This window comes from Pipistrellus hanaki, assembly GCF_964339955.1.
Source record: "Pipistrellus hanaki genome assembly, chromosome: 7".
NCBI classification, from domain to species: domain Eukaryota; kingdom Metazoa; phylum Chordata; class Mammalia; order Chiroptera; family Vespertilionidae; genus Pipistrellus; species Pipistrellus hanaki.
Genome location: NC_140509.1, coordinates 13,967,887 through 13,995,525, shown reverse-complemented (window position 1 = coordinate 13,995,525; position 27,639 = coordinate 13,967,887). Strand labels below are relative to the sequence as shown.

Below are 27,639 nucleotides of genomic sequence, written 5' to 3'. Positions count from 1 at the left end.
AAAATATGGCAAACAGCTGCATTTCAATTGAAAGCTAAAACAACTGTAGGACATTAACCCATTGAGAAGATTACAGTAGGTTTTCAGTTCCATGTTAACTGTATTTATTAGAGAAAATTGACTTGAGTGCTTCTGCTTTTAACTGACATTTTTTTTTTTTTTTTAAATGTCTGGGAGAAAGGAAATAAAACACTGGAATGATAGGACTTTGATGTGTAAAGAAGTTAATGTTGAAAGAAGTTAATTATCTAAATCATCAAACAAAATGGGTATGGGAAATAATTATTTTAAAGATTCTAATAAGCTATCAACTCATCATGTCAAGAAAAATCTTATTCACCTGTTTGATTTAAAAATTAAATAACTTGACTGTGAAAGGATGATCGTGGTTATAATAAACTAGGATTGGGACCTTTTACCTCTTACCAATAAATACTCTTGATGTAAAACATTTGCAGTAGAAGGACAACTGAAGAAAAGCTGTGGTTTTAATATGAATTTACTTTCTGAAATGTCTCCTCTTTAGGAAGTGTTAAAGCAGGGTGACTGGATTTGTAAAATGAAAAAAGGGCAGATTCCTCTAACAATGTCTCAGGACATTTGGCCACAGGAAAATCAGAATGGCATGTCTTCAAATCCAACATGAGTGAACTAAGTCATAAATGTTTTTGGAGCCTGGCGTTAATACACAGTCTTTGAGTTTAACTTTCTCTGTAGGATATTATACCTCTCTGTCAGTCTTCTGTTGGGACAAAAGGAAACATTTTCTAAGGTCTTTGAGGAAGCCAGGTTCCTTTGTTAGCACTTTGTCTTGATTCTTCATGACTGTTCCTGGAAGTTCTTGGTTTCCTGTCTATTTCCCCAATCTTTGGTTGGTGGTGGGATTTTTTTTTTTTATTTAAAGCCAAGTTTCAAGTGGTGATTCTTCTTTTCCTATATTATTTGTAGAAAATTACTTATTCCGAAAGGCTTTTTGAAAAAAAATAGAGCAAATTTAGACTTAAAAAAACTGATGATGTTTCATAGCATTAGCTTCTTTATTTGGTTTAGAATTTTGGTTTTCAGGTTCATTTTGAGTGAAACTTTTTTCCTTCTCTTTCTCTGCTCTTGCATTCTCTGTCTGGTGGTTTTGGCCTGGCCCTTACAGCCCTTGGACTAGGCTAGGGCTTATGTTGGCAGATAGGGGGTTCTGCCACAGAAGGTTATTTCAGATATTTCCCATCTAGCTACTCAGCTAGTGTGCTCTTGTTGTAGATATCAGTCTTATTGCCTTCTTAAAAGCTTTATATATGGCCTATCTAGGCAGGGCAGTGATTGGTAGTAGGTTTCTCCCTCCCCCCTCCCCAGCCACCTTTCATATTGGTAAGAGGTAAAAGGTCCCAATCCTAGTTTATCATAACCACAATAATCCTTCCATCCCAGCTCTTGGTGAATGGCCCTAGTTTAGGTTTCCTTTATCAATTTTAGCCAACCTTACCCATAGAAGTGGTCATATTAGAGGATGTATTAGGAGATAAATTTGGCAGCAATGTGGAGAATGAATTGAGATGGAAAGAGAGAAACTATAAATAGAGCTTATAAAGGGCCATAGGTAGAAAAAGAGAGGGAGAATGTAAGAACATGAAGTAGATTTTTTTGACCTCTTAAGAACATAAAGTAGACTTTATTTGGCTTTCAATGGATTATAGGGTGCTGGAGAAAGGTCAAAGATAAATGACAAATTTTTGAGATAGGGTGACCGGTAACAGTAGTGATGTCTGTATTGAAAACGTAACTTATAAAGAAATTACTTATTATTTGTTGAAATGCATTAAGGTCTGTCAGTGAAAATATTCAAGTTTCTTAAATTTTTGTGATTATGAAATGAGAATAATCTAAATTTGTCATAAAAAAGCTGTTAGCAAATAAAGAGACTTCTTAAGATTGTTCTGTTTATAACAAAGCAAACATTGTGTGCTTATAACTGCTGTAAACATATTAGTTCATTTAATCTTCACAACAACACTAAGAGGGTGAAATTATTCCTATTTTACAAATGAGGAAACTGAAGCACAGGGAAGTTAAGTAAATTGCCTAAAATACTAGCAAAGTAGCAAAGCTGGGATTCAAACCTGAGCAGTCTGACTCCGGATTCTTCCTAATTAGTTTACTATAGTTAAAGTTCTTAGCATTGCTTTATTTTGTCATTTGTTCTAAATGTAATTCTTCTTTAGAATTTGCAAAGTATCTTTATTTTTAAGAAAGTTACAGTATTGCAAGATTTGTATGACCATGAATTAATAGCTAACATTTATTGAACACTTATTGTGTAATAATTAAGGTTTTTATCTGCTTAGATTATTTTAATGCTATTTTTATTAATCATTGGTTATGGGACAGTTACATTAAATCAAATACTTTATCTAATAAAAAGGTAATATGCAAATTGACCATACCTCCACTACTCCCATAAGCCACACCCACCAGCCAGTCAGGAGCGAGTATGCAAATTAACCCAACAAGATGGCTGCAGCCATGGAGCAAGCAGGAGGCTTGGGTTTCCCCGGTAATGGAGGAAGTCAAGCTTTCCGTACACCCTGGCCAGCCTAGGCCTCCACTCAAGGCTACAAAGTTTTAATTGTAGAAGATAAATAAATCCCAACAAAAATGGCCACAGCCACAGAGCTGGAGAGAGCAAGAGGCTTGAGTTTCCCCTGGCGATTGAGGAAGCTAAGATTTCTGCACATCCTGGCTTGCTTAGACCTCCACTCAAGGCTACAAAGTCTCAATTGTAGAAGATAAATAAATCCCAGATACCAGGGCCTCTGCGTGGGTCGCAGGGGGATGTGGCCAGCCTGCAAACCACCACAGGCCCCTCTCTCAGGCTGCCCCATGTCCCAAGGGAACCCCCACCCTGATCTGGGACACCCTTCAGGGCAAACCAGCTGGCCCCCACCCATGCACCAGGACTCTGAGATTCTATCTAATAAAAGAGTAATATGCAGATTAATTGTCACTCCAACACACAAGATTGCTGCCCCCATGTGGACACAAGATGGCCGCAGGAGAGGGCAGTTGGGAGGGACCAGGTCTGCAAGGAAGGGCAGTTGGGGGCGATCAAGCCTGCAGGGTAGGGCAGTTAGGGGTAACCAGGCCTGCAGGGGAGGTCAGTTAGGGGCAAACAGGCTGACAGGGGAGCAGTTAGACATCAATCAGGCTGGCAGAGGAGTGGTTAGGGGGTGATCAGGCTGGCAGACAGAAGTGGTTAGGGGCAATCAGGAAGGCAAGCAGGTGAGCAGTTTAGAGCCAGCAGTCCTGGATTGGAGAGGGTGCAGGCTGGGCTGAGGGACACACCCCCCCAGCACCAGGTCTCTAGTGGAATATATTAGGATTCGCATCTAGTTTTCTCATTAGCGTCAGCTTAATTTTATTGGGAAAAAAATTACACAATTTAAAATTGATGAGTTACTTAACTATCTATCATCTATCTATCTATCTATCTATCTATTTACCTATAAATCTATAAAAGCCTAAGCTACCAAATACCAGTTGCTGTGATGTTCACTGATCACCAGGGGGCAGACGCTGAATGCAGGAGCTGCCCCCTAATGGTCATTGCATTCCCACAGCCAGCCTCCCATGGCTGGCCAACCTCCTGTGGTACCTCCCCCTGGCCAGCTGGCCCCAATCAGCCCGATAGGGACTGGGTAAGATGGCCCTGATCGACCCTGATCTCTGGCCAGGCTGAGGGACCCTACCCATGCACAAGTTCTTGCACTGGGCCTCTAGTCTATATATAAAGCTTAAGTGACAGAATGACTGTTCAACCAGTCATTATGATTCGCACTGACCACCAGGGGGCAGGCATTCAATGCAGGAGCTGTCCCCTGGTGGTCAGTGCACTCCCACAGCCAACCTCCTAAGGCTGGCCAACCTCCTGTGGTCCCTCCCCCTGGCCAGCTGGCCCCAATCAGCCTTAATTGCTGGCCAGGTTTAGGAACTCCATTCTAGTAAGATTATAAAATATCACAGTGCTTACTTCGGATCTGATTGACTTTATATTATTTGTATTAAGGCTTTGGTTCGTATAGGGATTATATTGTGCTGTGATTTTCTAAGTTTGTATCTTACAGTTGTGCAATTTTTTTCTTTAAATGAAATCTCACTTGGAACCTTATTTATATATTGAGTTGTTTTGGTGGTTCTGGATGAGGTATATGCTTGGTATATGGGTGAGGGCCACTCGGAGCTCCGTGAAATAGTGCCAGTGAGTCTTAGGGCTCCCTGGAACACATTTTGAAAACCACTGAGCTCTATTAAAATATTTTAATGACTATTTTTCTTCCATTACTTATTATAAAATATGTACTGAAAATGTTTTATCACTCAAGGGAGTAATTTTTTATATCATACATGACTAAGCAGTTTTTTCCCAGTTGTGACCTCCTGGTTCATGGGTTGATGCTCAACCAATCAGTGACACTGGCTGGGCTTACTATTTCATTTTAATAAAGAACATTAAGTATAAAAAAATCAGATTTACACACAAAAATTAGAAATTTAAAATTTTCTATACTTTTAAAAAATATATATTTTATTGATTTTAGAGAAAAAGGGAAAGGCAGAGAGAGATATAAGCATCTATGATGAGAGAGAATCATTGATTGGCTGCCTCCTCCACGCCCCCTACTGGGGGTTGAGCCCACAACCCAGGCATATGCCTTTGACCGGAATCGAACCCGGGACCCTTCAGTCTGCAGGCCGATGCTCTATCCATTGAGCCAAACCAGCTAGGGCTTTCTATACTTTTTGATGTAATTTACAATTGCTTTTGTTTTCCTTGCATTTATTTATAATTAAATACATTTTGTGTTATTTATCTTTTCTATTTAGATGAATAATACTGCAGCCAGCCCAATGTCTACTGCCACTTCAAGTAGTGGAAGAAGTACAGGAAAGTCTACAAGCTTTGCCTCAGAATTGCAGAGTATGCTGTAAGTATGTCTCTGCATATTACTTATTACTATGTTAAGTTATTCATGTTGATAAAAAGACAATAGAAATAACATTTATAAAACTTAACTGGAAACTTGTACTTAAATAAAAATGGAATTGTTTGATAATATTTTCAACAGCAGTATGCAGACAAAAGGGCCAATATTAGTTAAGAATGCTACAATTTTACTGTATTAGGAAAATAAGTATTGGTTTATATGTATAAAAGAATGAACATTTATGTGAATATTTTTGCTCTAATTATTGTTATAAATTGTTTATTCCTATTTTCGATTTAGAAAATTATGATGTAGATTATATTCTAGTATAGTTGCAGTATTTTCACAGAGTTCTTAGTTATTCTCAAATTCACAATAATTGTTTGCCTAATATATTACTTTTTAGTTTTGATAATATTTGAAATCACTGTATTTCAGAAGATTGAGAAAAAACTGAGAATATTTTAAAAACACACTCAGTTTTTGAAAAGTTGCACAGTCATTAAGATTTCTTTCCTAAGACTCCGCTCAGCTTGATTTCTGGCTTCCTGCACTGAGTGAGAATGCATATCTTGATTTAAATCATATTTATTGGAAATGTCAGTTGGCACATGTTAGTTTTTTTTTATTATTGGTTCAGGAGATAATTTTCTGCATAAAGGGACAACACATTAGAGCTCCTCTTTTTCTGACTTGGATGCATTATTCCTGACATGTCCAGCAATTTTAAAAGAATGTTTCTTTTGAAGGTTTAAGTATCTTCCTCTTGTGGGTGTATTGAGAGCCTTCATAATGGGTGGACTTCCACTTCATAATGGATGGACTCCACTGCGTGAAATTTATTGTTCTAAGAAAAAAGGCATTTGAGCATATATCTAATACTTGCTTGTTGAACGTACTTTAAACAACATTGAAAACATTTAGATCACAGGTTATTAAGTTTTTGGTCTCAGGCTCCCTTTATGCTCAGCATCTGTTTATGTGGGTTGTATCTATTGATATTTATTGCCTAGAGTTTAAAACTGAGTAAAAATTATTTAATTCATTTGAAAATTAAACCTATTATATGTATATATATATTATATATATATAATAAATAATATAAGTATGCCCTAAAATCTATAATAATAAAAGCATGATATGCTAATTAAATCAGACATCCAGACGATCTTCCGGACGAAGCCAGGGCTATGAGGGCTGATCCTCTTGCACAAATTTTGTGCATTGGGCCTCTAGTAATTATATTAAAAAACCAGAGATTGGAAACACATTTTGTTAGATGATACGAGATGAGAATAAAATAAATGTACTAATTTAGGAGTTGTATAAGGTGAGTCACTTTGTTTTATTTTTAATTTAATGATTTTAGAGAGAAGAAGAGAGAAAGAGAAGAGAGAGAGAGAGAGAGAGAAAAAGAAAGAGAGAGAGAAACATTGATTTGTTGTTCCACCTATTTATGTAGTCATTGTTTGATTCTTGTATGTACCCTGACCAGAGTTTGAACATATAACCTTGGAATATTGGGACAATGCTCTAGCCAACTGAGCTATCTGGCCTTGTGTTTTAAATTATGGAAAATATTAAGGGTTTATGCTTTATACACTTTCAGTATACTACCCTGTTTCCCCGAAATAAGACAGTGTCTTATATTAATTTTTTTCTCCCAAAGTTGCGCTAAGTCTTATTCTCAGGGGATGTCTTATATTTCCATGCACTAGGTCTTATTTTCGGAGGATGTCTTATTTTCCGGGAAACACGGCAGTATACAGTTTATTAGTTTTAAGTTTTTTCATTATGGTTTAGTAGCTTTATGTTATGAATCTTTTATGTTTCCCTAGCCAGTTTTGCTCAGTGGATAGAGCATCAGCTTGAGGACCAAAGGGTCCCAGGTTCAATTCCAGCCAACGTCATGTACTTTGGTTGCAGGTTCCTCCCTGGCTTGTCCTGGTCAGGGCTTGTGCAGGAGGCAACCAATCGATGTGTTTCTCTCACATTGAAAAACATCAAATATGTTAACTAGGTTAATAGTAAAGTGGGGAAATTCATTTTCCTATAGAGAGCCAGTCCACCAATTTACTTTGTGTTTTAAAACATATTACATATAATCTATATATATTAAAGGCTAATATGCTTAGTGTTCGTCTGAGTAATGACATCATGTAGCAACACCTGGCTTCCTCTCCCTAGCAACAACTAGCCTCCTTGCAGTTTCTTCAGCCCAGGAACAGGACTTACTTTATAGATAGGTGGAAACATTTCACACTGTAACCATATATCTGTGAATTGTTTTCTTATGCCTCACAGAAGTCCTGGAGTAGGTAGATAGGAGACTCGGTGGAATCCTATTTTCTTTTCATTAGCTAGAAAATGGAAATTTAGAAAGCTTAGAAACTTGACCCGACTGAAATGATGGACCTTGAAAATAACTTCAGGCTTTCTCAATGTGAAGAATATAATTAAACACTGCTGCAGTTAAATATTCTGTATATATAAAAGGCTAAGTTGACTCATGTATGCATGATACATATAAAGCTCTCGCTGGCACCAATCACATGCATGTGTTTTGATCTGTCATTGTCGATCATGAAGTTGGCTGACACTTCTATTATAGAGAAAGCGTGAATAGCAATATTAAACTATTTCTTCCAATTAATTTCCTTTCAATGTGCATGAATTTGTACACCGGGTCACTAGTATATATTATAGAGAAGAATATAGTGAACCCCATGCATCTATCATCTGGATTTAACAGCAACTGTGTTTTACCAGTCTTATTTAACCTTTTTTCCTACTCTCCTCTTGTTTTCAATTCAACAGTTTAAAGCAAATCACAGACATCATATTTTAAATTTGGTGGTATTTATTAAAGCAATATATTTATTGGTAGGTAATTAATATACTCTATAGCAGTGATCAACAAACTAGGTCCATGAGCCCATAGACTGGCTGCCTGTTTTTGAAAATAAGGTTTTACTCGCTTATCTATTATCTATCTCTGCCTTCATGCTTCATGGCAGAGTTGAGTATTTGTGATAGAGACCACATGGCTAGTAAAACTGAAAGTATTTACTATCTGGACCTTTACAGAAAAAGTTTGATGACCCTTCACCTGTAGAAACTGGTCTCTATAATAAGAAAGCTTTTTTCCCCTTTTATCATTTATACTTAGGAGAGGTTCTGCTTAATGCATTTAATAGACTGCATGCCACTTAAAAAAACTGAGAAAAAAAATAAAATAAAAGCTAAATTCAGCACTTTCTTATTAAATACTTTTGCAAACATCTTCCCTACTAATGTGCTTAAGCTGGATTCAGAATGCAAAAGTTATTGTTGGCTACAGCTTTGGAAGAAGTATATATTTTCCTTCTATTTCAGACCTCATAGAGAGGCTACTCCTAATAGTTACATTCATCATTTATAGTCTGAAGTTATTTTTTTCCCCTTATGAATTGCTTCACAGAGCAAAAAAAAGTAGGGCCAAAATTAGAGGAATATTTTTTAATTTAACAATATTTTCTATTGGTATAAAGTTTTCAGGCTTTTGTTATATAAACTTAGCATCAATATATGTTTGATCCTTGCTTATGTGATTTCAAATGAAAAAGTGTAGGCTTACATCTCTGTGTTTATTTTGTGTTGTAGGAATTTCATTCCATTAAGCCCTACATTTTTTTAACTTTTTAAATTTTTTTCTGCAGTTTCACAGTTCTCCTAAGTCTGTTTGTGTTGTATTGCTGTTTTCCCATCCCTCCTGCTACTGTCTTCTTTACTCGTTAACCACTAATGACCTGTTTTTTCTCTTGGATCCTACCCCTCCAAATAAGTAACATTTTTGTAGTGACATTTCCAGGGAATGGTTTCAGGTATCTAGTTGTCAAGCACAAATGAAATTGTCATGATTTTCTATTTAATATAACACTGGCTGCCAGTCTGTTCTGCTGTTGGAGCCTAAATAGAATTTTAAGTTTAGGTGGCAAATACTGCCAGTGAAGCATTCTTTAGGAAATGCTTCTACTACAGATTTTAAGTTAAAAGATTAGCAGTCAAACAAATGCTAGTGGGTTGGGGGTGGCAGCAGCTTACAAGAAAGCGTATTTGCTATATGCTACTTATCACAGCTTTTTTTTTCTTTATTGATTAAGGTATTACATATGTGTCCTTATCTCCCCACTGCCCCGCCACCCCCACCCCTCCACTCATGCCCTCACCCCCCTGTTGTCTGTGTCCATTGGTTAGGCTTATATGCATGCATACAAGTCCTTTGGTTGATCTCTCCCCTTACCCCCATCCTCCACTACCTTCCCTCTGAGGTTTGACGGTCTGATAGATGCTTCTTCGTCTCTGGATCTGTTTTTGTTCATCAGTATATGTTGTTCATTATATTCCATAAATAAGTGAGATCATGTGATATTTATCTTTCTCTGACTGGGTTATTTCACTTTGCATAATGCTCTCCAGTTCTATCCATGCTGTTGCAAATGGCAAGAATTCCTTCTTTTTTACTGCAGCATAGTATTCCACTGAGTACATGTACCACAGTTTTTTAATCCACTCATTTGCTGATAGGCACTTAAGCTGTTTCCAAATCTTAGCTATGGTAAATTGTGCCTCATAGGGGTGCATATATCCTTTCTGATTGGTGTTTCTAGTTTCTTGGGATATATTCCTAGAAGTGAGATCACTGGGTCAAATAGGAGTTCCATTTTTAGTTTTTTGAGGAAACTTCATGCTGTTCTCCACAATGGCTGCTGCAAAGTAGACACAGCTGGTGAGACAGTTATCACACTTTTTTAATAACGTTGCCAGCAGGGTCCAGAGGCCTTTCATTAGTAAGTTACTGAACTCAGGTAACTTGTATGAATAAATTAGAAAGTGAAATCTTTTCACATTTCAGTTATTTTAACAAACTTCATAAGAATTTTAAGTAATTTAAATACACTTTAAGAAGTCTTCATTGGACTCTCTCTTTCTTATTTATATACTTCTTTACTTGTATTACTCTTTTTCAGGTTTATAGACCTGGTGATGATGCCAGGGTTTCACTGCTTGGTAACATTTAGTAATTTTTAAAAAAATATATGTTTTATTGATTTTTTACAGAGAGGAAGAGAGAGGGATAGAGAGTTAGAAACATCGATGAGAGAGAATCATCGATCAGCTGCCTCTTGCACCACCCCCATTGGGATGTGCCCGCAAACCAAGGTACATGCCCTTGACTGCAATCAAACCCAGGACCTTTCTGTCCGCAGGCCGATGCTCTATCCACTGAGCCAAACCGGTCTTGGCAATTTAGTAATTTTTATGTGATGAAATAAAAATAAAAAAGCCTTATTTAAAATCCATAGATGAAAAATCATTAAGAAAAAAATCAGAACTTTCTTTATATACGATAAAATTTACTCATTTAATTATATGGTTCTGCAAGTTCTGCATTTTAAAAAAATCGACAGTATTGAGCCCATACATGCAGGACCTAAGTGCCCTTAAGGTAGTCTGACAGTGAAGAAGGATTGTGGAGACATAATTGTCATGTACTAGGGTGTGATAAATTCCATAGCAGTTCATGGGAGGAAGTGATGAACTTCTGAGGGTAAGCTTGCTAACTTTAGGTCTAATTCTGATTGCTTCCTGGAATGCTCAGGAGCACCTCAAACTTGGTATGTTCAAAACTGAACTAATAATTTTCTCAGTAAGATTTGCTTCTTCTCTTGGGAATTTTTGGGATAAATAGCAACAACCATTTATTTATTGTGCACTAGACCAGTGGTCGGCTAACTGTGGCTCCTGAGTCCCATGTGACTCGCGAGCCGCGGTTTGCCGCTCTGTTGACTAATGAGTTTGCCAACCACTACACTAGACTAAGGCATAATTGTATATGTGGAATGGTATAATTTGGCCTTTTAGCATTTTGAAGTTATGAGTTGTGTAAGAATATGTTCCTAGTTCTACCCTTACCTCAGTCTAACTTTAAAGAGATTTAATATGTAAATATATGTGTTCATAGCCCTGGCCAGGTAACTCAGTTGGTTGAGGTGTTGTCTCCATACTCCCAAGTTGCTGATTCAGTTTCTGGTCAGGGCACTTACAAGAAGCAACCAGTGAATGCATAAATAAGTAGAACAACAAATTAATATTTCTCTCTCTTTCTCCCTTCCTCTCTCTCTACAATCAGTCAATAAAAACATTTAACTTTATGAGTTAGTAATAGAAAGTTACTAAACTGACACAAGGTCCCTTCAGTTATTGAGTTTACATAGTACATTTAAGTTTTTCAGAAAATTGGAGGAAAGAAAAATTATTAAAGGTAGAAAGTGCTAACATTAATACATTATAATTTCAAAGTTACTTTAACGCTACTATTGATAATAGTGAATGCTCGTATATAACATAATGTGTACCATATATACCATTTCATTTAAACCTTATACAACCCTATAAGGTAAATTCTGTTATTTCCCTTTAATGGATGAGAAAATTGAGATACAAAGGTTAATAATGCATCAGAAATTGCCGTTATAATAATTGGCAAAACCTGGATTTAATTCATGAAGTCTAACTCCAGAGTCAGTGCTCTTGACAAATTATGCTAAGTTACTTTTATTTTGATTTATAAAACTTAGTGAACAAATGAACTTTTACCAGTTTATGTTTGACTAGTGTGCTATAATGAAGTAATAATGTGAAAGTAAAGTAATTGTTCATTTAATTACTGTTATTAGAAATGAGGTCTAATTTTATAAGAAGTATTGGATTAAGTTATTATTTTTATATTATCATAGCATTTTTTCAATGTCTTATTCCTAATCACCAAATCTTTATGCAAGGCTATATCAGTAACCAAGAGAAAATATAATTTTTCATAGAAATGAAGTACTCAGTATACTCCATATTGGTTGCTTATATTTGTAATATTTTATAATTTTAAATATAAATATGTCCTCATTATTATTGAATATTTAAGTATTTATCATATTTATATTATGTCACTATTAAATATTTTATTTAAATTCCTGATATTTACATTACACTAAATTTGTGGATAAATTTATCCTTTTACTATCTGTGAGAGGCATCTATTTGGAATATTTTAAGATATGCAATGGCTTATAAATATAACACGATTGAGGATGATTTTTAAATTATAATACTAAATTGATCACAATCTTTCCTGACAGTGAGAAAATGTATGTGAAAGTTGATTGAGAAAATAAAAGTGCAGTGTAACTGAAAATTGGTTATACTTTTTTTCCCTTTCAGAATGGAATAAGGAAATGTTGAGGTTGCTAGTCAACTGAATTAATGGCCTGTATTGAAAAAAATGTGTCACTTGGTAAATGTGACAAAATATAGTTTTGAATTTGTACTTAAATATCTCTATCAGTTCTCTCATGTAAAGAAAATAAATGGGACTTTTATTTTAGGATACAGTGTACGTAATTACCAAGGGGGAAAACAGTTGTTCAACCATAGAAGTGGTTTCTTTTAATTCAGGAAGATGGAGTCATTTTTGTAAATCTATGATGAAAACTAGGTAAAAATTCACAGGTCTGTCATTCTAAAATTGCAATGTAGTTGCAAATTATCACATTGGAGGATGGGAATATCTGTTCTGAACTGATATGATGGCAGAACCAGGATATGCATTTATGTTTGTCTTCACTTTAGTGTTAATATTCATTCATTCCACTGTGTTGCTAAGTGCTTTCTTAGACCCTACTGAGGATGTTATGTAGCTTATGGTTTATGTATAGTATTAACTTTGTAAAACTTGAAAACTTCTGAATTCTGAAATACATCTTTCAGATAAGGGATTGTGAACTTGTTTCTATCTAATAGGGTTTATATGAGGATGAAATGAGATATCGAATCAAAGCATATCATATTGTCCCCCACACATAGTAAACACTATCCTTTTAGTTGTTATCTTTTTAAAAAACTATCATCATTAACATAGGAAATTTGTAAAGAGTGTGTCAAGTGCAGGGAGAAATATTTGCAGTTTTATGGGAAGAACTTTTATAATTTCCTATAGAGAGAAAACATTTGTCTTATATCATAGCATTCTAGTAGAACTCTCTGTGTGATAGAAATTTCTGTTTCTGTTTTTTTATAGTATGATAGCCATTAATCTGTGTACTTATTGAGTACATTAAATGAGATGGGCAACTAAACAATTGGACTTTAAATTTTAGTTTAAATTTAAATAGGCATATATACCAAGTGGCTACCATATTGAACAACAGAATAAATATTGAAAATATAACTTATACAAGGAATACTTCTTTTCGGAGTTGCTATATATATTTTCTTTATTGATTAAGGTATTACATATGTGCACTTATTCCCCCATTGCCCCCTGTCCCCCACTAATGCCCTCACCCTCTTGGGCTTTTATATCAAAAGCCCTTTCCATGTTGACGAATATGTGGCATTATCTTTATAGCTGCAATAGTTTGTATTCCATTATGATGTCTTTAAGCAGTCTTGTTAAATATATTAGTTCTTTCTTATTTTTCAGTGTTACATTTAGGATTGCAATGGACTTCCTTCATATTTAGCTACAGTCTCTCTTTCCTTCCCATCTTTATCAGGTGTACCAGTTAATAATGCGGTGTATTTTTTTCAATAGATGGAGTTGCACATATGTTGATATATATGTGATTTGATATGTATGCTATTTTGTTGTATTGACAGCAAGCTTAAAAACTTCTTATGTCATATTTTATGAAGGTGTTAACACCATAGATATTTTTATGATTAAAAATGTCAAATTTCGTGCCATAAAAAGAGCATTTGTGGCAAGTTTTAATTCATTACTTTATTTTGAAGAAAAGTGCTGCTGAACGTTATCGTATACTTCAGGAAGCTTCTGGTGAACATGCTCCATCTCAAGTTACTTGTGAATCTGGTTTAAATGCTTCAAAAGTGATGATTTCAATGTGAAAGACAATGTCCAGGTCAACCGAAATAGTTTGAAGACCAACAATTATAAGCATTGGTTGAAGATGCATGTCAAACTCAAAAACAACTTGCGGAAAGATGAAACATTGTTCAACAAACAATTTCCGGTCATTTACAAGCAATGGGAAAGATTTTAAAGGAAGGACTATGGGTGCCACATCAACTGAACACAAGACATAGATGGAAAACCGAAAAGTGATCAGTAAAATGTTGCTTCAACAGCACGAAAGAAAATCTTTTTTGCATCGAATTGTGACTGGGGATGAAAAGTGGATTTATTTTGAGAGTTCCAAATGCACAAAGTCATGGGTTGATCCAGGTCAACCATCAACATCAACTGCAAGGCCAAATCGTTTCGGAAAGAAGACAATGCTCTGCATTTGGTGGGATCAGGAAGGTGTGGTGTATTATGAACTTCTGAAACCAGGTGAAGCTATTAATAATGATTGCTACCGACAACAAATAAGCAATTTGAATCACACTTTGATTGTAATACAACCAGAATGTGCCAGAAGACACAGCAAAATAATTTTGCTTCATAACACACAATCACACACTTTAAAGACATGTTAAGAGATCTTGCCTGGGAAGTATTAACCCACCTGCTGTATTCACCAGATCTTACTCCTTCAGATTACCACTTGTTCTGATCAATGGCACACTTACTTTCTGAGCAGCACTTCAAAACATATGAAGAAGTGGAAAATTGGGTCTCTAAATGGTTTGCCTCAAAACAAGAAAAGTCTATTGGGATGGTATCCACAAATTGCCTAAAGATGGGGGAAATGTGTAGCTAGTGATGGACATTACTTTGAATAAAGCACTTTTGATGTTTCTCTTAAAATTATGTTTTCTTTGATTACAAAATCAGCATTATTAACCGGTACACCTGGTAAGTATTGGGACTGATTCCATTAAGGTTTTTGATGACCTTGCATGAAGGTTTTAATATGTTATAATCCCACTAATAGTACCCATGTTTCCCCAAAAGTAAGACATCCTCCGAAAATAAGACCTAGCTCATGGAAAGATAAGACATCCCCTGAAAATAAGACCTAGCGCAAAGAAAAAATTAAGACACTGTCTTATTTTCGGGGAAACAGGGTATATGTATGCCTTGCCAATATTGAGTAATGTGATAAAAAGAAGAAAGTAAAAGCTATCTGTAATCTGTAATAAACAGTGAGTCTTATACTTTGGGGTAGGTGTACTTGTGTCTGACAACCTTTTTTAAGTTCTTAGTAATTTTTAGCCATTGTTGTGTTTTCTTTTGTTGTTGTTTTTTGGGTGCTCTGCCTTGTTTTTACCCCACTTAATATACTGTGAACAATTTTCTATGTTATTAGAAAATTATTTTATTGTATGGGTATCTAACATATTAGAAGCATATTGTTATTGAAGCATGTTGTTATTTCCAGTTTTTCTGCTATTATTAAAAAACTAGAGGCCTGGTATGAAATTGTGTGCAGAAACGGTTCCTTAGCCTGGCCTGCGATCAGGGCCATCTTCCCCAGCTGCCCGCAGTTGGTCCCGTGGCCTCCCCCCCTCCACCCCCACTCCCCGAGGGCCAGGGGGAGGGACCGAGAGGTCAGCCCTTTCTTCCTGCTCACCAGCCCTACCTCTGTCCCTGTCTCAGGTCACCCTCTGTGTGTGGGGCGGCCAGTGAGGTGGGGGCCTTGGCCTGGAGCCACCCGCATCCCCCACCACCCACCCCCAGTTCCCCGTTCGCCATTGGGTGATCAGAGCCTGCTGGCCAGGGAAAGGGACCCAGAGGTGGTCAGTGCACATCATAGTGACTGGTTGAGTGGTCATTCTGGTTATTCTGATGTTAGGGTCAATTTGCATATTACCCTTTTATTATATAGGATGATGTAATGAAATCTTGATACTTGTTACTCAATATTGAAGTATTAGAAGGATTTTTTTAATAATTATTCTTCTAATAGGTTTTTTGATAATTAGAAGCGTTTTTGATAATTCTAATTTTTCCTCCAGGAAAGTTGGACTGATTTACATTTCTGTCAATAGTTAGGAGAGTATCCCGCTCCATCTCTCTCTAATGTAGAAACACCATATTGTGTTATACCTCTTCTTTGACTACTGAGTTTGAAAGTATTTATATTTCTTCATTTGCACAATTTTACTGAGTTCTTGTTTTTTCCTGTTGTTTATTAAGGGTTTTTGATATATTTAAGACATTGATCCTTTATTGATCATATTTGGCAGTCTTTCTAATCCTCTTCCCTCCATCTTTTGGTTTTCTTACAGTCTGTTTATAATTTTTTTCTTAAATATGTGAGCTTTTATTTATAATGTAGAGTTAAATTAGACTTATACTTCTTTTTGCCTTCACTAACCTACCTTCAGTTTTATACATCATAATGTGTATTTCTTATATTTCAGGCTTTTATTTTTTTACAGTTTATTATTTAATCCATTATTTTGTTGTATGGTGTCAATTTTACTTTGAATTGGTTTACCATTGGTGTCAATACGACAATTATATAAGCCTTCCTTTCCCCTCATAATTGAAATACTACCTTTATGAGATAATAAATTATTATTTTTGACTTTCTGCTCTGTCCCATTGAATTGTCTATTCCTTTGCCAGTGCTACATTACTTTAGTTATTATAGCTTCTTAATATGTTTTAATACTTCGTATTAAACTTCAGGGTCATCTGTATAACTTTTCTTTTTGAAAGATTTTTCTCTTTTTTCCTATTTTTGTTCTTCCAGATGAATTTTTAGGAATCATTTTAACAAGCTCCAAAACAAATTCTAAGTGCAAATTTTAAGCAGTTTTATTTTTATTTTTCTGATTTTTGCTCTGTACTCAGATTTCAGACATTGGTTTATGCAACTCATTTTACTTTTAAAGTTGATTAATGAAATAATTTTACATTTAGAAAGTTTATTTGAAACAACACTGGATAGATACTGATTAATGAGTGAGTTGGTTAACTAGTATATGATTAGAGACTCTGAAGAACTTCTCAGTTTTCTTTAATATTTGTTTTTCTTGCTTAAATGTAGAATTGTGCTGTGTCCTCAGTATGTAAAAATAAGCCAAACTATCCTCTCAACTTTAAATTATGTAGTTATTGTCTTATGACTAAATGGTGAATATGATTGGAAACAAAAACTAGTTTAATTTTTATATGTATGTTAAGTTGTATCCTGACTAATGGGATTATATATAAGGGTGTTTATGCAATATAAATCATAGAGAATAAATATAAATTTATATATGTTAAAAATGTTTTTAATCCTCCCCCAAGGATATTTTTCCTATTGATTTTCAGAGAGAGTGGAAGGGAGGGTAGTTGAGGTAATAGGAGAAAAAGAGAGATAGCGAGAGAGGTAAACATTGATATAAGAAAGACACATCGGTCCACTGGTTGCCTCCTACATGTGCCCCCACTGGGGACAGGGAGTGAACCCACCACCAGGTACATGCCCTTGATCCTTGATCCTTGACTAGGAATTGAACCCGAGACCCTTTGGTTACAAGGGCTGATGCTCTAACTACTGACCAAAACCAGCCAGGCTATATATTTTCATTTTATAAGTATATGCACTAATCTGAATGATCGAATGGATCTTATTTTGACCATTTTAATGAAAACATTTCTGTAGTAGATTATGCACAATTATGACTATGTATAAACAGATTACCAGGTACAATTTCATCTTTTTTTTTTGTCTTTTTGTTTTTTTGTTAATCCTCATCCAAGGATATTTTTCCATTGACTTTTAGGGAGAGTGGAAGAGAAAGGGAAAGATAGAAACATCTATGTGAGAGAGACACATTGATTGGTTGCCTCCTGCATGATCCCTGACCAGGGCCCGGGCTGGGGATGAGCCTGCAACCAATGTACGTGCCTTGACCTACCCTGGACCCTTGGGTCCACAGATTGACCTATCCACTGAGCTAAACTGTCTAGGGCTCATCTTTTTTTTTTTTTTTTTTTTTTTTTATTAACTGAAATTTTGTTGTATATATCAGGTATTGGAATCCACTTGTACTGTGGTGATGGGAGGTAGGGAAGCTTGAAGAGAGTCAAGGTTTTTTGTGGTGGCAATAGTGGAATTAGGGAGACAAAGCTAATTAGGAATATGTTTAGTGTTGCCTAAGTTATCAAGGACTCAGCTGAGTTTAGTCAGCATTTCTAAGGACTCTCTAACAGCAAGAGGTTGTATAATTTTCTTAGTAGTGCTCAGCTCTGCTGGGCATAGGACTGGAAAAGAAAGATGATTGGACTGATTTAGGGATTTGAGATGTAATAGAAGAATATTGAAATTTTCTGATCATTGAGTCTGATGATTGGACTGATTTAGGGATTTGAGATGTGATAGAAGAATATTAAAATTTTCTGATCATTGAGTCTAGGTTGATGGGGAGTAATGGAATAGAAAGTATGAAGGAGTTGATCAATTTGTAGAAAAATGGGAGGAGAAGGTTTAGATATTTCAATGAGGTATACAATTAAGAAGAGTAGAAGATATAATTAGGAGAGCTGGAAGAATAGAAAATTTAACAGCAAAGTTAAGCATCATCTAGGACATGTCATCCACCTGGAAGACTTCCATGACCTATGTAGTCATGGTTATTCCCTCTTCGTCCTGTGGCACCTTGTACTATATTCTTATAAAAGTTCCTGTTTTACTATATTAAAGAGTTCTATTTACTTGTCTATCTCTATTACTTAATATAAGCTTTGTGAGTACAGAGATTTTTAATTTTCTTATTTACAGTCCATTGTATCTATTAGGTACCTAGTAGAAGGTATTGAATTCAGTAGAATGAATAGACAGCTGTGCTTATAGTGTGATTATGCAGTTTAGGAATTGCTAAATTCAATAAGAGGTCAGAAGTCTTCAAAATGAAAAAGGTAGGAAATAGGGGCTGGGTAATCTATTTTCATACTATACATTTTTCTCAAGGAATGTTACAAATATAAATTTACAAATGTAAAGTTCTGTAATTGTTTCTTAATCTTTGTTACATGATAAACACTTTTAAGGTGTAAAATTCTATTAGAGTGTCTCTGATTTACTTAAAAACTATTACTTTTAGAAAATCCTACCTAATAAAAGAGTAATATGCAAATTAGCCATCACTCTGCTCCACCAGCCACGCCTACCAGCCAATCAGAGCACATATGCAAATTAACCCCAACCAAGATGGCTGTGGCCACAGAGGCTTGGGTTTCTCTGGCAACGGAAGAAGCCCAGCTTTCCACCTGCCCTAGCAGGCCTAAGCCTCCATTCCAGGCCACAAAGTTTCAATTATAGAAGGTAAACAAGAAACAGCTGCCGCCATGGAGTGGGAGCAGGAGGCTTGACTCCGCACCAGGCTACAAGGTTTCAATTTTAGAAAGGAAATATATCCCAGATACCAGGGCCTCTGCTTGGGTCGCCAGGGAGTGTGGCTGGCCTGCAAACCACCACAGACCCCTCACTCAGGCCGCCACCCTGATCCTGGACACCCTTCAGGGCAAACCAGTTGGCCCCTACCTGTGCACCAGGCCTCCATCCTATCTAATAAAAGAGTAATATGCAGATTGACCATCACTCCAACACACAAGATGGCTGCCCTCATGTGGTCAAATATCCTGCCCCCATGTAGACAAAAGATGGCCACCACAAGATGGCCAGCAGGGGAGTGCAGTTGGGAGGGACCAGGCATGTAAGGGAGGGCACTTGTGGGTGATCAGGCAAGTAGGGGAGGGCAGTCGCAAGGCACCAGGCCTGCAAGGGAGGGCAGTCGAAGGTGATCAATCTTGCATGGGAGGGCAGTTAGGGGTGACCAGGCGGGCAGAGGAGGGAAGTTGGAGGCAATGGGCTGATAGGGGAGCAGTTAGACATCCATCAGGTTGGCATGGGAGTGGTTAGGAGGTGATCAGGCTGGCAGGCCGAAGCTATTAGGGACAATCAGGGAGGCAGGCAGGCGAGCAGTTGGGAACCAGCAGTCCTGGATTGTGAGAGGGATTGGGATCGGGCCTAAATGGACAGTCGGACATTCCTCGAGGAGTCCCAGATTGGAGAGGGTGCAGGCTGGGCTGAGAGACACCCCCACCCCTGTGCACGAATTTTATGCCCTGGGCCTCTAATTGTAATATATTTTGTAGTATCTGCTTTGTGGAAGGAAGGAGGTATACAAACAAGAGTGAATCTCATTAATTCTCTGTTTATATATTTCTGTGAGGGCTTTATTGTTTATAAAGTTAACAGTATCATCTCCTAGGTATCTTGTCTGAATTGAATGAGGTGATATAAATCATTTACATAGCAGATAGGTAGGTGTTCGGTGCAAATCTATATAAATGTCTATACCTTTATTAAATTAGTTTGATTTAGGATTATAGATAGAATTAAACCACAATTTATTTTTATAGGACCACTATATGCCTTCATTCAAAAACAAAGGATTCTTGTTAGTATTAATTTATTTAAATGGAAAATCTGAGAGTATTCTTGTTAGTATTAATTAATTTAAGTGGAAAATCTGAGAGTCTTTAGAAATTGTTTAGGGTGGTCTTTTTATTTACTTATGAAAAATCTGAAGAGCAGTGGTTATTTGCCCCAGGATGTAGTAGGTTAGTTTTGGGTTTAGGTGTGTGTGTGTGTGTGTATATATATATATATATATATATATATATATATATATATATATATATATAAAATCAGCTCAGTTCATTTTTAAGAGCCCCTCTGCTATAAGCATTATATTGACTATTTTTCCTTATTTCTAAATTTTCAACTACCAGCCCTGACTCAGTTCTTTATTTTACTTTTATATTTGAGATGCCACTACAATATTGGACCCACTTTAAAGTGATGACTGATGTATATACTTGAAATGTTAATGTGTATTTAGAGCATAACTTCTTTATGTGCCTTAATATCTGTGATTATCTATTATAGACTCCTTTGAGTGTATAGATTTCATTTATTTAGACACCGCTAGGATGTCTAAATTTCCTGATTAGAATCTGACATTTCGCTAACAAAAGAGCTTATCTTTCAAAACATTTTTTTTGTTTTGTTTCAAATACTTCCTTTAAAAGACACAGTGATTTAATTTTGACCATATTTCAGCAGCCAGACATTATTTTTTACAGATATTCTTTGTGCTTAGCTTTTCTCCCTCTCATTTTGACTTCCAACATTTAGTCTAAAGCAGTGCTGGTATATGTGAATTGCTTGTCATGGGTCTTTTTATGAGATAAGTACTTTGAGCCCAATTATAAATCAATCCCCCTGCTTCCTTCATTGAGATAGTGTTTTGCACTGCAGTAGTAGAATCTTAATGATGAAGTATACTGGCAGATTAAATTGATGGAAACGAATGAAACAACTTATTGCTTCTAAGAAATAAATCCAAATGATGACTCTTAAGTTTTAGGACGCCTTAGAATTACCTGAGAGCCTTGCTAATTCTAAGAGTGCTGGGCCTCACCAACAGGCTTTCTGGAGCAGTAAATCTAGTATGAGCTCAATCACTTGCATATCCGGTAAATTCCCAGGTGATGCTGATTGTCTGGGCCCTAGGGAATCACACTTTGAGAGCCAGTGCACTAATAGTATGGAGCAGTTGCCACCCTTATTTAATCACGTCTGCCTTGAATGGCTATTGAGAGAAAATTTGGCAGGTAATCTAAAAGCCTGGAAAGAAACTTAATGTTTTTCCTATTTCTTATTTTTAGTAAATTCATTAATAGAAGATTGAAGGACCAAGTGTAGAGAATTACTGTGTTCCTGTTATTGATTTTAAATTTGTAGAGGATACTGAAATACTAGTGCTGTTCTTTTCTCCCCAGTACAGTTGTCCCCAGAAGTACTCAATGGAAATTTAGATACTCCATTCATATTATGTCAATAACAATTATAAATCATGATGCCATTTATAATGTAGAGACAAAATTTTATATCAGTGGAGAGATTATAAATACAACTTTTGTTGTTGTTAATTCTTACCTGAGGATATTATTTCCATTGCTTTTCAGGGAGAGTGGAAGGGAAAGAGGAAGTGAGAGAGAGAGAGAGAGAGAGAGAGAGAGAGAGAGAGAGAGAGAGAGAATGAGAGAGAGAGAGAGAGAGAGAAATAGAGAGGAAACATCTATGTGAGAGAGATACTGGGATCAGTGAGCAAACCTGTAACCTAAGTACATACCTTTGACTAGGAATTGAACCCAAGACCCTTTGGTGCTTGGGCTGATGCTCTAAACACTGAGAACACAGGCCAGGGCTAAATACAAACATCTTTATTCATAAAACTAAGTACATATGATATGCTATGCACTGTGGATACACATTTGTAAAAGTAAATGATTATGAATTATGATAAGGACTATGAAAGAAAATGCACAGGGAACAAGGAAATAGTGGAATGTGGAAACTTAATTTATGGAAAGCCTCTCTAAGGAAACAGGAATTTTGGCTACATAAGAGTTACAGGAAGCTATATATAAGTAGGCAGTTTAGGAGCATACACACATACATATTCAAATACACAAATGCACATACATGCATGTATATATACATATTATTTATATTTGTATAACTTTTTCTGATTTTAAAAGTAACATGTTTGAGAAATTTTTGGGATCTCTAGAAAAACAAAAGAAAGAAAGATAACCATATTGATATTATGTTTCATTATTTCAGTATTTGGTCACTTATTTTTTATTTATTATTTTAAATATATATTTTATTGATTTTTTAGAGAGAGGAAGAGAGAGGGTTTGCCCGCAACCAAGGTATATGCTCTTGACCTGAATCGAACCCGGGATCTTTCAGTCCTTAGGCTGACGCTCTATCTACAGAGCCAAACCGGTTTCAGCATCATTTATTTTTTAAAAATTGTAATCAGACCATATATACAAAATTATTTACAAATAAATAGACTTACAGTGTTCAAATGAAATATACATCTGTTTTTTGGAATACTAATACTCTTTTAATAGTTTCATAATATGTTGACCTGAGTCTTCTGTAGGTAGTGAGAAAGAAGAAGTTTCACATAGTTCATGAAGTCAGATGAAAAACATTCTGTAATAGTCATCTTTAGGAGTCAAATGTGGGAAATCTTTCTTTAACCTTGTTTCTCTAATTGAGTGAAGTTTTTAAAGAGGAATTTATAATCTAATTTCTGCTCTGTTTTTCTCAATTTGAGGGACCATAAATGAATACAACCTAGTTTTGACCAGTAGTTTGATATTTACTTAAAAGCATATTGTACTAATAGTATAGGAAAAAAGTCATTTAATTTCAGCCTTCTATATAAAAGACAGTCCTATAGGATTGTTTCTTTTACTTGACATTATCTCTACATACCCCTTTGCATTTGTAGACAGATCCCAAGGATGCCAGAAGAGTTTAAAAATATGCGGAGTGTAAGCCTTTCCCCATTTTTTGTTTATTGACCAATTTTAAAAAGTACTAAGGGTCAGATTTTCTTTTTATCAAACTTAACATCTTGCCTTTAATGATACATGCCTATTCCTTTTGTGTTCATTATGTGTCATAGTGATTTGTGTTGAGGTATTTCTTTTGTGCACATCTACCACCAGAAGATTTTAAATACAATTGCAGAACTATACGTTAGTAACTTGAGAAACAAAGAAACACATTTAAAATAGAAAATCAGAACACCATTCCTAAGTCATACATAAATCAATGAAATAAAATGTATTTTAAAAAGCATGATAATCATTCACTATAGTTTAATTTACTATAACTCTTGTTTCTAAGCTATAGAAGTAAATGGAGTTGATACATTAGCCAGATATCATATTATTCACACATAAGCCTTAAAATGATGTGTGTAAATACTCCTTTCACCTTTGCTTCTTTCTTTGGTAGTAAATTTTTATTGAAATGAACTCCAGTTTTTATATATATTAAGTACCACCTTCATTCTTTTCCAGCCACAGAAGTTATTTTTAAAGTGTTCTTTTCTTTTTTCTTATACAGTGTTTCTTTAGCCTTTTTTTTTTTTTGATCTGTTATTAAATCCCTTTTCTGAGATGTTTTATTTATTTATTTTTACACAATTGTTGCTCATTCATTCATCTGTCCATCTACTTATTCATTAATTAATTCAATAAATGTTTATTAAAATAATGGTTATGTGTGGTACTAGTTGGTGCTGGAACTATCAAGGGGAACACTACATAAGTATATGATTGTCGAACCATTAAGCTGTATACTTGAAGCCAATAAATAAAAGTAAATGTTTATTGAATTCCTATTACATTCTAGGCATTTGCTACATCATGTGGAAAGTAAGTAAGGGAGGAGAGAGGGAATAGAAATTCTTTTGTACTTAAACTATCAATACTATGAACTATGACTTTTATGTTTCTGATGATCTCTTATGTGCTCATCACGTGTAGATTTTACAATTTCCATTTTACAGATGAAGATTTAGTGTTAGAGAGATTAAGGATTTGCATAGAGAACAACATAGTTTATAAACAACAAAGCTATGATTTGATTCTAATAATATCTGATTTTAATATTGCCTTCTGACATGAGAGACAGGTAAATAAAGTAAATACACTTCTTATCTGGATAGAGTGTGTGGGTTAGAGTGTCATATCTCTGAGGGCATGAGGTGCTGGCTAGCATTCTTCTTGGAACCAGAGAGGCTCCTTTTAAAAATCCATTTTATTTGTTGGGCTTTCTCATAGCATTTCTTGTAAAAAATAGATTTTGCAATTAAAAAGAAAAATTCTTCAGAGGCACTGGCTAGATGAATTTTTATATATATATATATATATATATATATATATATATATATATATATGCGCGCATAAGTAGATAGATGTTCTTATACACAGCCAGACACTGAGGGAGATGAATGAGAGAATGATGATGATAAATATGTGAAAGGAGTTACAGATATATTATTATGGGAATACAGAGGAAGGTAAGAGAATTTTCAGTTTGATGAGAACTTGTGAAAATAAGGCTACTTGTGCTGCCTTCACGAATAGGTAATATTTTGCACTGTAGAAATCTGAGGGGAGGAATCCTAGCTAGTTTGGCTCAGTCGGAAGGGTCCTGGATTCGATTCCAGTCAAGGGGCACATGCCTGGGATGTAGGCTCGGTCCCCAGTAAGGGGGCGTGCAGGAGGCAGCCAATCAGTGATTTTATCTCATCATTGTTGTTTCTATCTCTCTATTCTCTTCCTTCTTCTCTGAAATGAATAAAAACATGCTAAACATATAAAAAAGAAAAAGAAATTTGAGAGGAGGGTGGTAGTGAGGATAGGTAGGGAACACTGCAAGAAAGGGAAACAGGAAAAGGAAACAAAGGGAAAAACCATGAGTAGAGACCTAGAGGCAAAGATGAGGCATATAGGGCGTAGTAATAGGGCAAATAGTTTAGTGTGTCTACAGAGAAACTCGATTGTGGAAAGAAGTACAGGCAAAGCTGTTGATTGGTATTAGAATGTGGCAAGTGCCGAATACCAGACTAATAGGAGTGAGGTCCTTTCCATAGGTTTGGGAATCCTTTAAGAGGTGTTTGAAAATATAAAGGTGTGATATATGATTAAGGAGAATTGATCACAAGCAGCATACAAAATAGATTGGCTGTGGTAAGACCTATTGTAGTCTTAGTGAGAGGTAATGGCAGTAGAATGAAGAATGGAAACAAGCATAATACAAAGGCTAGCTTATTAGGTATTGAGAAATGATGGAATTGGCGAATTAGTTACCAAAAATAACCCCAAGGTTTCTTTCTATCTTGTAGGAATGGGTAATTAATGGTGCCAAGTGACAAGTTTGAGTGTTGAGTTTGATCTTTTGTATCTTAGTTGATTAAAGAGTTAATCATAAGTGTTTATAATAGAACTAGAGGCCTAATGCATGAAATTCTTACATGGGGAAGAATTGTCCCTCAGCCTGGCCTGCACTCTTTTGCAACCCAGGACCCTGTGGAGATGGCTGACTGCCAGTTTAGGCCCAATCCTGCTGGGTCTCAGTGGGAAAAAATGCCTTGTACCATGATGTCTGCTATGGGTGGTCTTATGGAGATACTTTTGGAAATGATTTTTTACCTAGAACATAATCAGTATGGCAGAAACACAGAATTTAGAGAAGGCTTAAAGAGTACATATAGTTCAGTACTTGCAAGTGATGAACCTGAAACTCAGAAAAGCGAAGAGTTTTATCTTCTTATCTCATGACTAGAGGCCCAATGCACGAAATTTGTGCAAGAGTAGGCCTTTCTTCCCCCGGCTGCTGGCACTAGCTGCCCTCTGGCACCCAGGACCTGGGTTTCCCTCTGGCCCCAGCTTCATCCAGAAGGATGTCCGGTCTAATTAGCATATTACCCTTTTATATTATAGATACCTATGTAACATGAGAGACAGGTAAATAAAGTAAATACACTTCTTATCTGGATAGAGTGTGTGGGTTAGAGTGTCATATCTCTGAGGGCATGAGGTGCTGGCTAGCATTCTTCTTGGAACCAGAGAGGCTCCTTTTAAAAATCCATTTTATTTGTTGGGCTTTCTCATAGCATTTCTTGTAAAAAATAGATTTTGCAATTAAAAAGAAAAATTCTTCAGAGGCACTGGCTAGATGAATTTTTATATATATATATATATATATATATATATATATATATATATATATATATATGCGCGCATAAGTAGATAGATGTTCTTATACACAGCCAGACACTGAGGGAGATGAATGAGAGAATGATGATGATAAATATGTGAAAGGAGTTACAGATATATTATTATGGGAATACAGAGGAAGGTAAGAGAATTTTCAGTTTGATGAGAACTTGTGAAAATAAGGCTACTTGTGCTGCCTTCACGAATAGGTAATATTTTGCACTGTAGAAATCTGAGGGGAGGAATCCTAGCTAGTTTGGCTCAGTCGGAAGGGTCCTGGATTCGATTCCAGTCAAGGGGCACATGCCTGGGATGTAGGCTCGGTCCCCAGTAAGGGGGCGTGCAGGAGGCAGCCAATCAGTGATTTTATCTCATCATTGTTGTTTCTATCTCTCTATTCTCTTCCTTCTTCTCTGAAATGAATAAAAACATGCTAAACATATAAAAAAGAAAAAGAAATTTGAGAGGAGGGTGGTAGTGAGGATAGGTAGGGAACACTGCAAGAAAGGGAAACAGGAAAAGGAAACAAAGGGAAAAACCATGAGTAGAGACCTAGAGGCAAAGATGAGGCATATAGGGCGTAGTAATAGGGCAAATAGTTTAGTGTGTCTACAGAGAAACTCGATTGTGGAAAGAAGTACAGGCAAAGCTGTTGATTGGTATTAGAATGTGGCAAGTGCCGAATACCAGACTAATAGGAGTGAGGTCCTTTCCATAGGTTTGGGAATCCTTTAAGAGGTGTTTGAAAATATAAAGGTGTGATATATGATTAAGGAGAATTGATCACAAGCAGCATACAAAATAGATTGGCTGTGGTAAGACCTATTGTAGTCTTAGTGAGAGGTAATGGCAGTAGAATGAAGAATGGAAACAAGCATAATACAAAGGCTAGCTTATTAGGTATTGAGAAATGATGGAATTGGCGAATTAGTTACCAAAAATAACCCCAAGGTTTCTTTCTATCTTGTAGGAATGGGTAATTAATGGTGCCAAGTGACAAGTTTGAGTGTTGAGTTTGATCTTTTGTATCTTAGTTGATTAAAGAGTTAATCATAAGTGTTTATA

The 27,639-nt window shown here is 35.9% G+C and overlaps 2 protein-coding genes across 6 annotated transcripts in view; one reads left to right on the top strand and one right to left on the bottom strand.

Moving 5' to 3' along the window:
- The window catches only part of SUPT3H (SPT3 homolog, SAGA and STAGA complex component), a 390,182-nt gene that overhangs the window by 12,105 nt on the left and 350,438 nt on the right, over positions 1-27,639 (top strand). For 3 of the 4 annotated variants that reach the window (XM_084889815.1, XM_084889814.1, XM_084889813.1), the window contains exon 2: positions 4,873-4,973. In XM_084889815.1, coding sequence (XP_084745941.1) covers positions 4,873-4,973 — 101 coding nt within the window. Of the gene's footprint in view, positions 1-4,872; positions 4,974-27,639 lie in introns of those variants that run through there. The other variant, XM_084889816.1, reaches the window with a different exon arrangement.
- Positions 1-27,639, bottom strand: part of RUNX2 (RUNX family transcription factor 2) — a 222,534-nt gene that overhangs the window by 176,979 nt on the left and 17,916 nt on the right. The gene's annotated exons all lie outside the window — the stretch shown is intronic.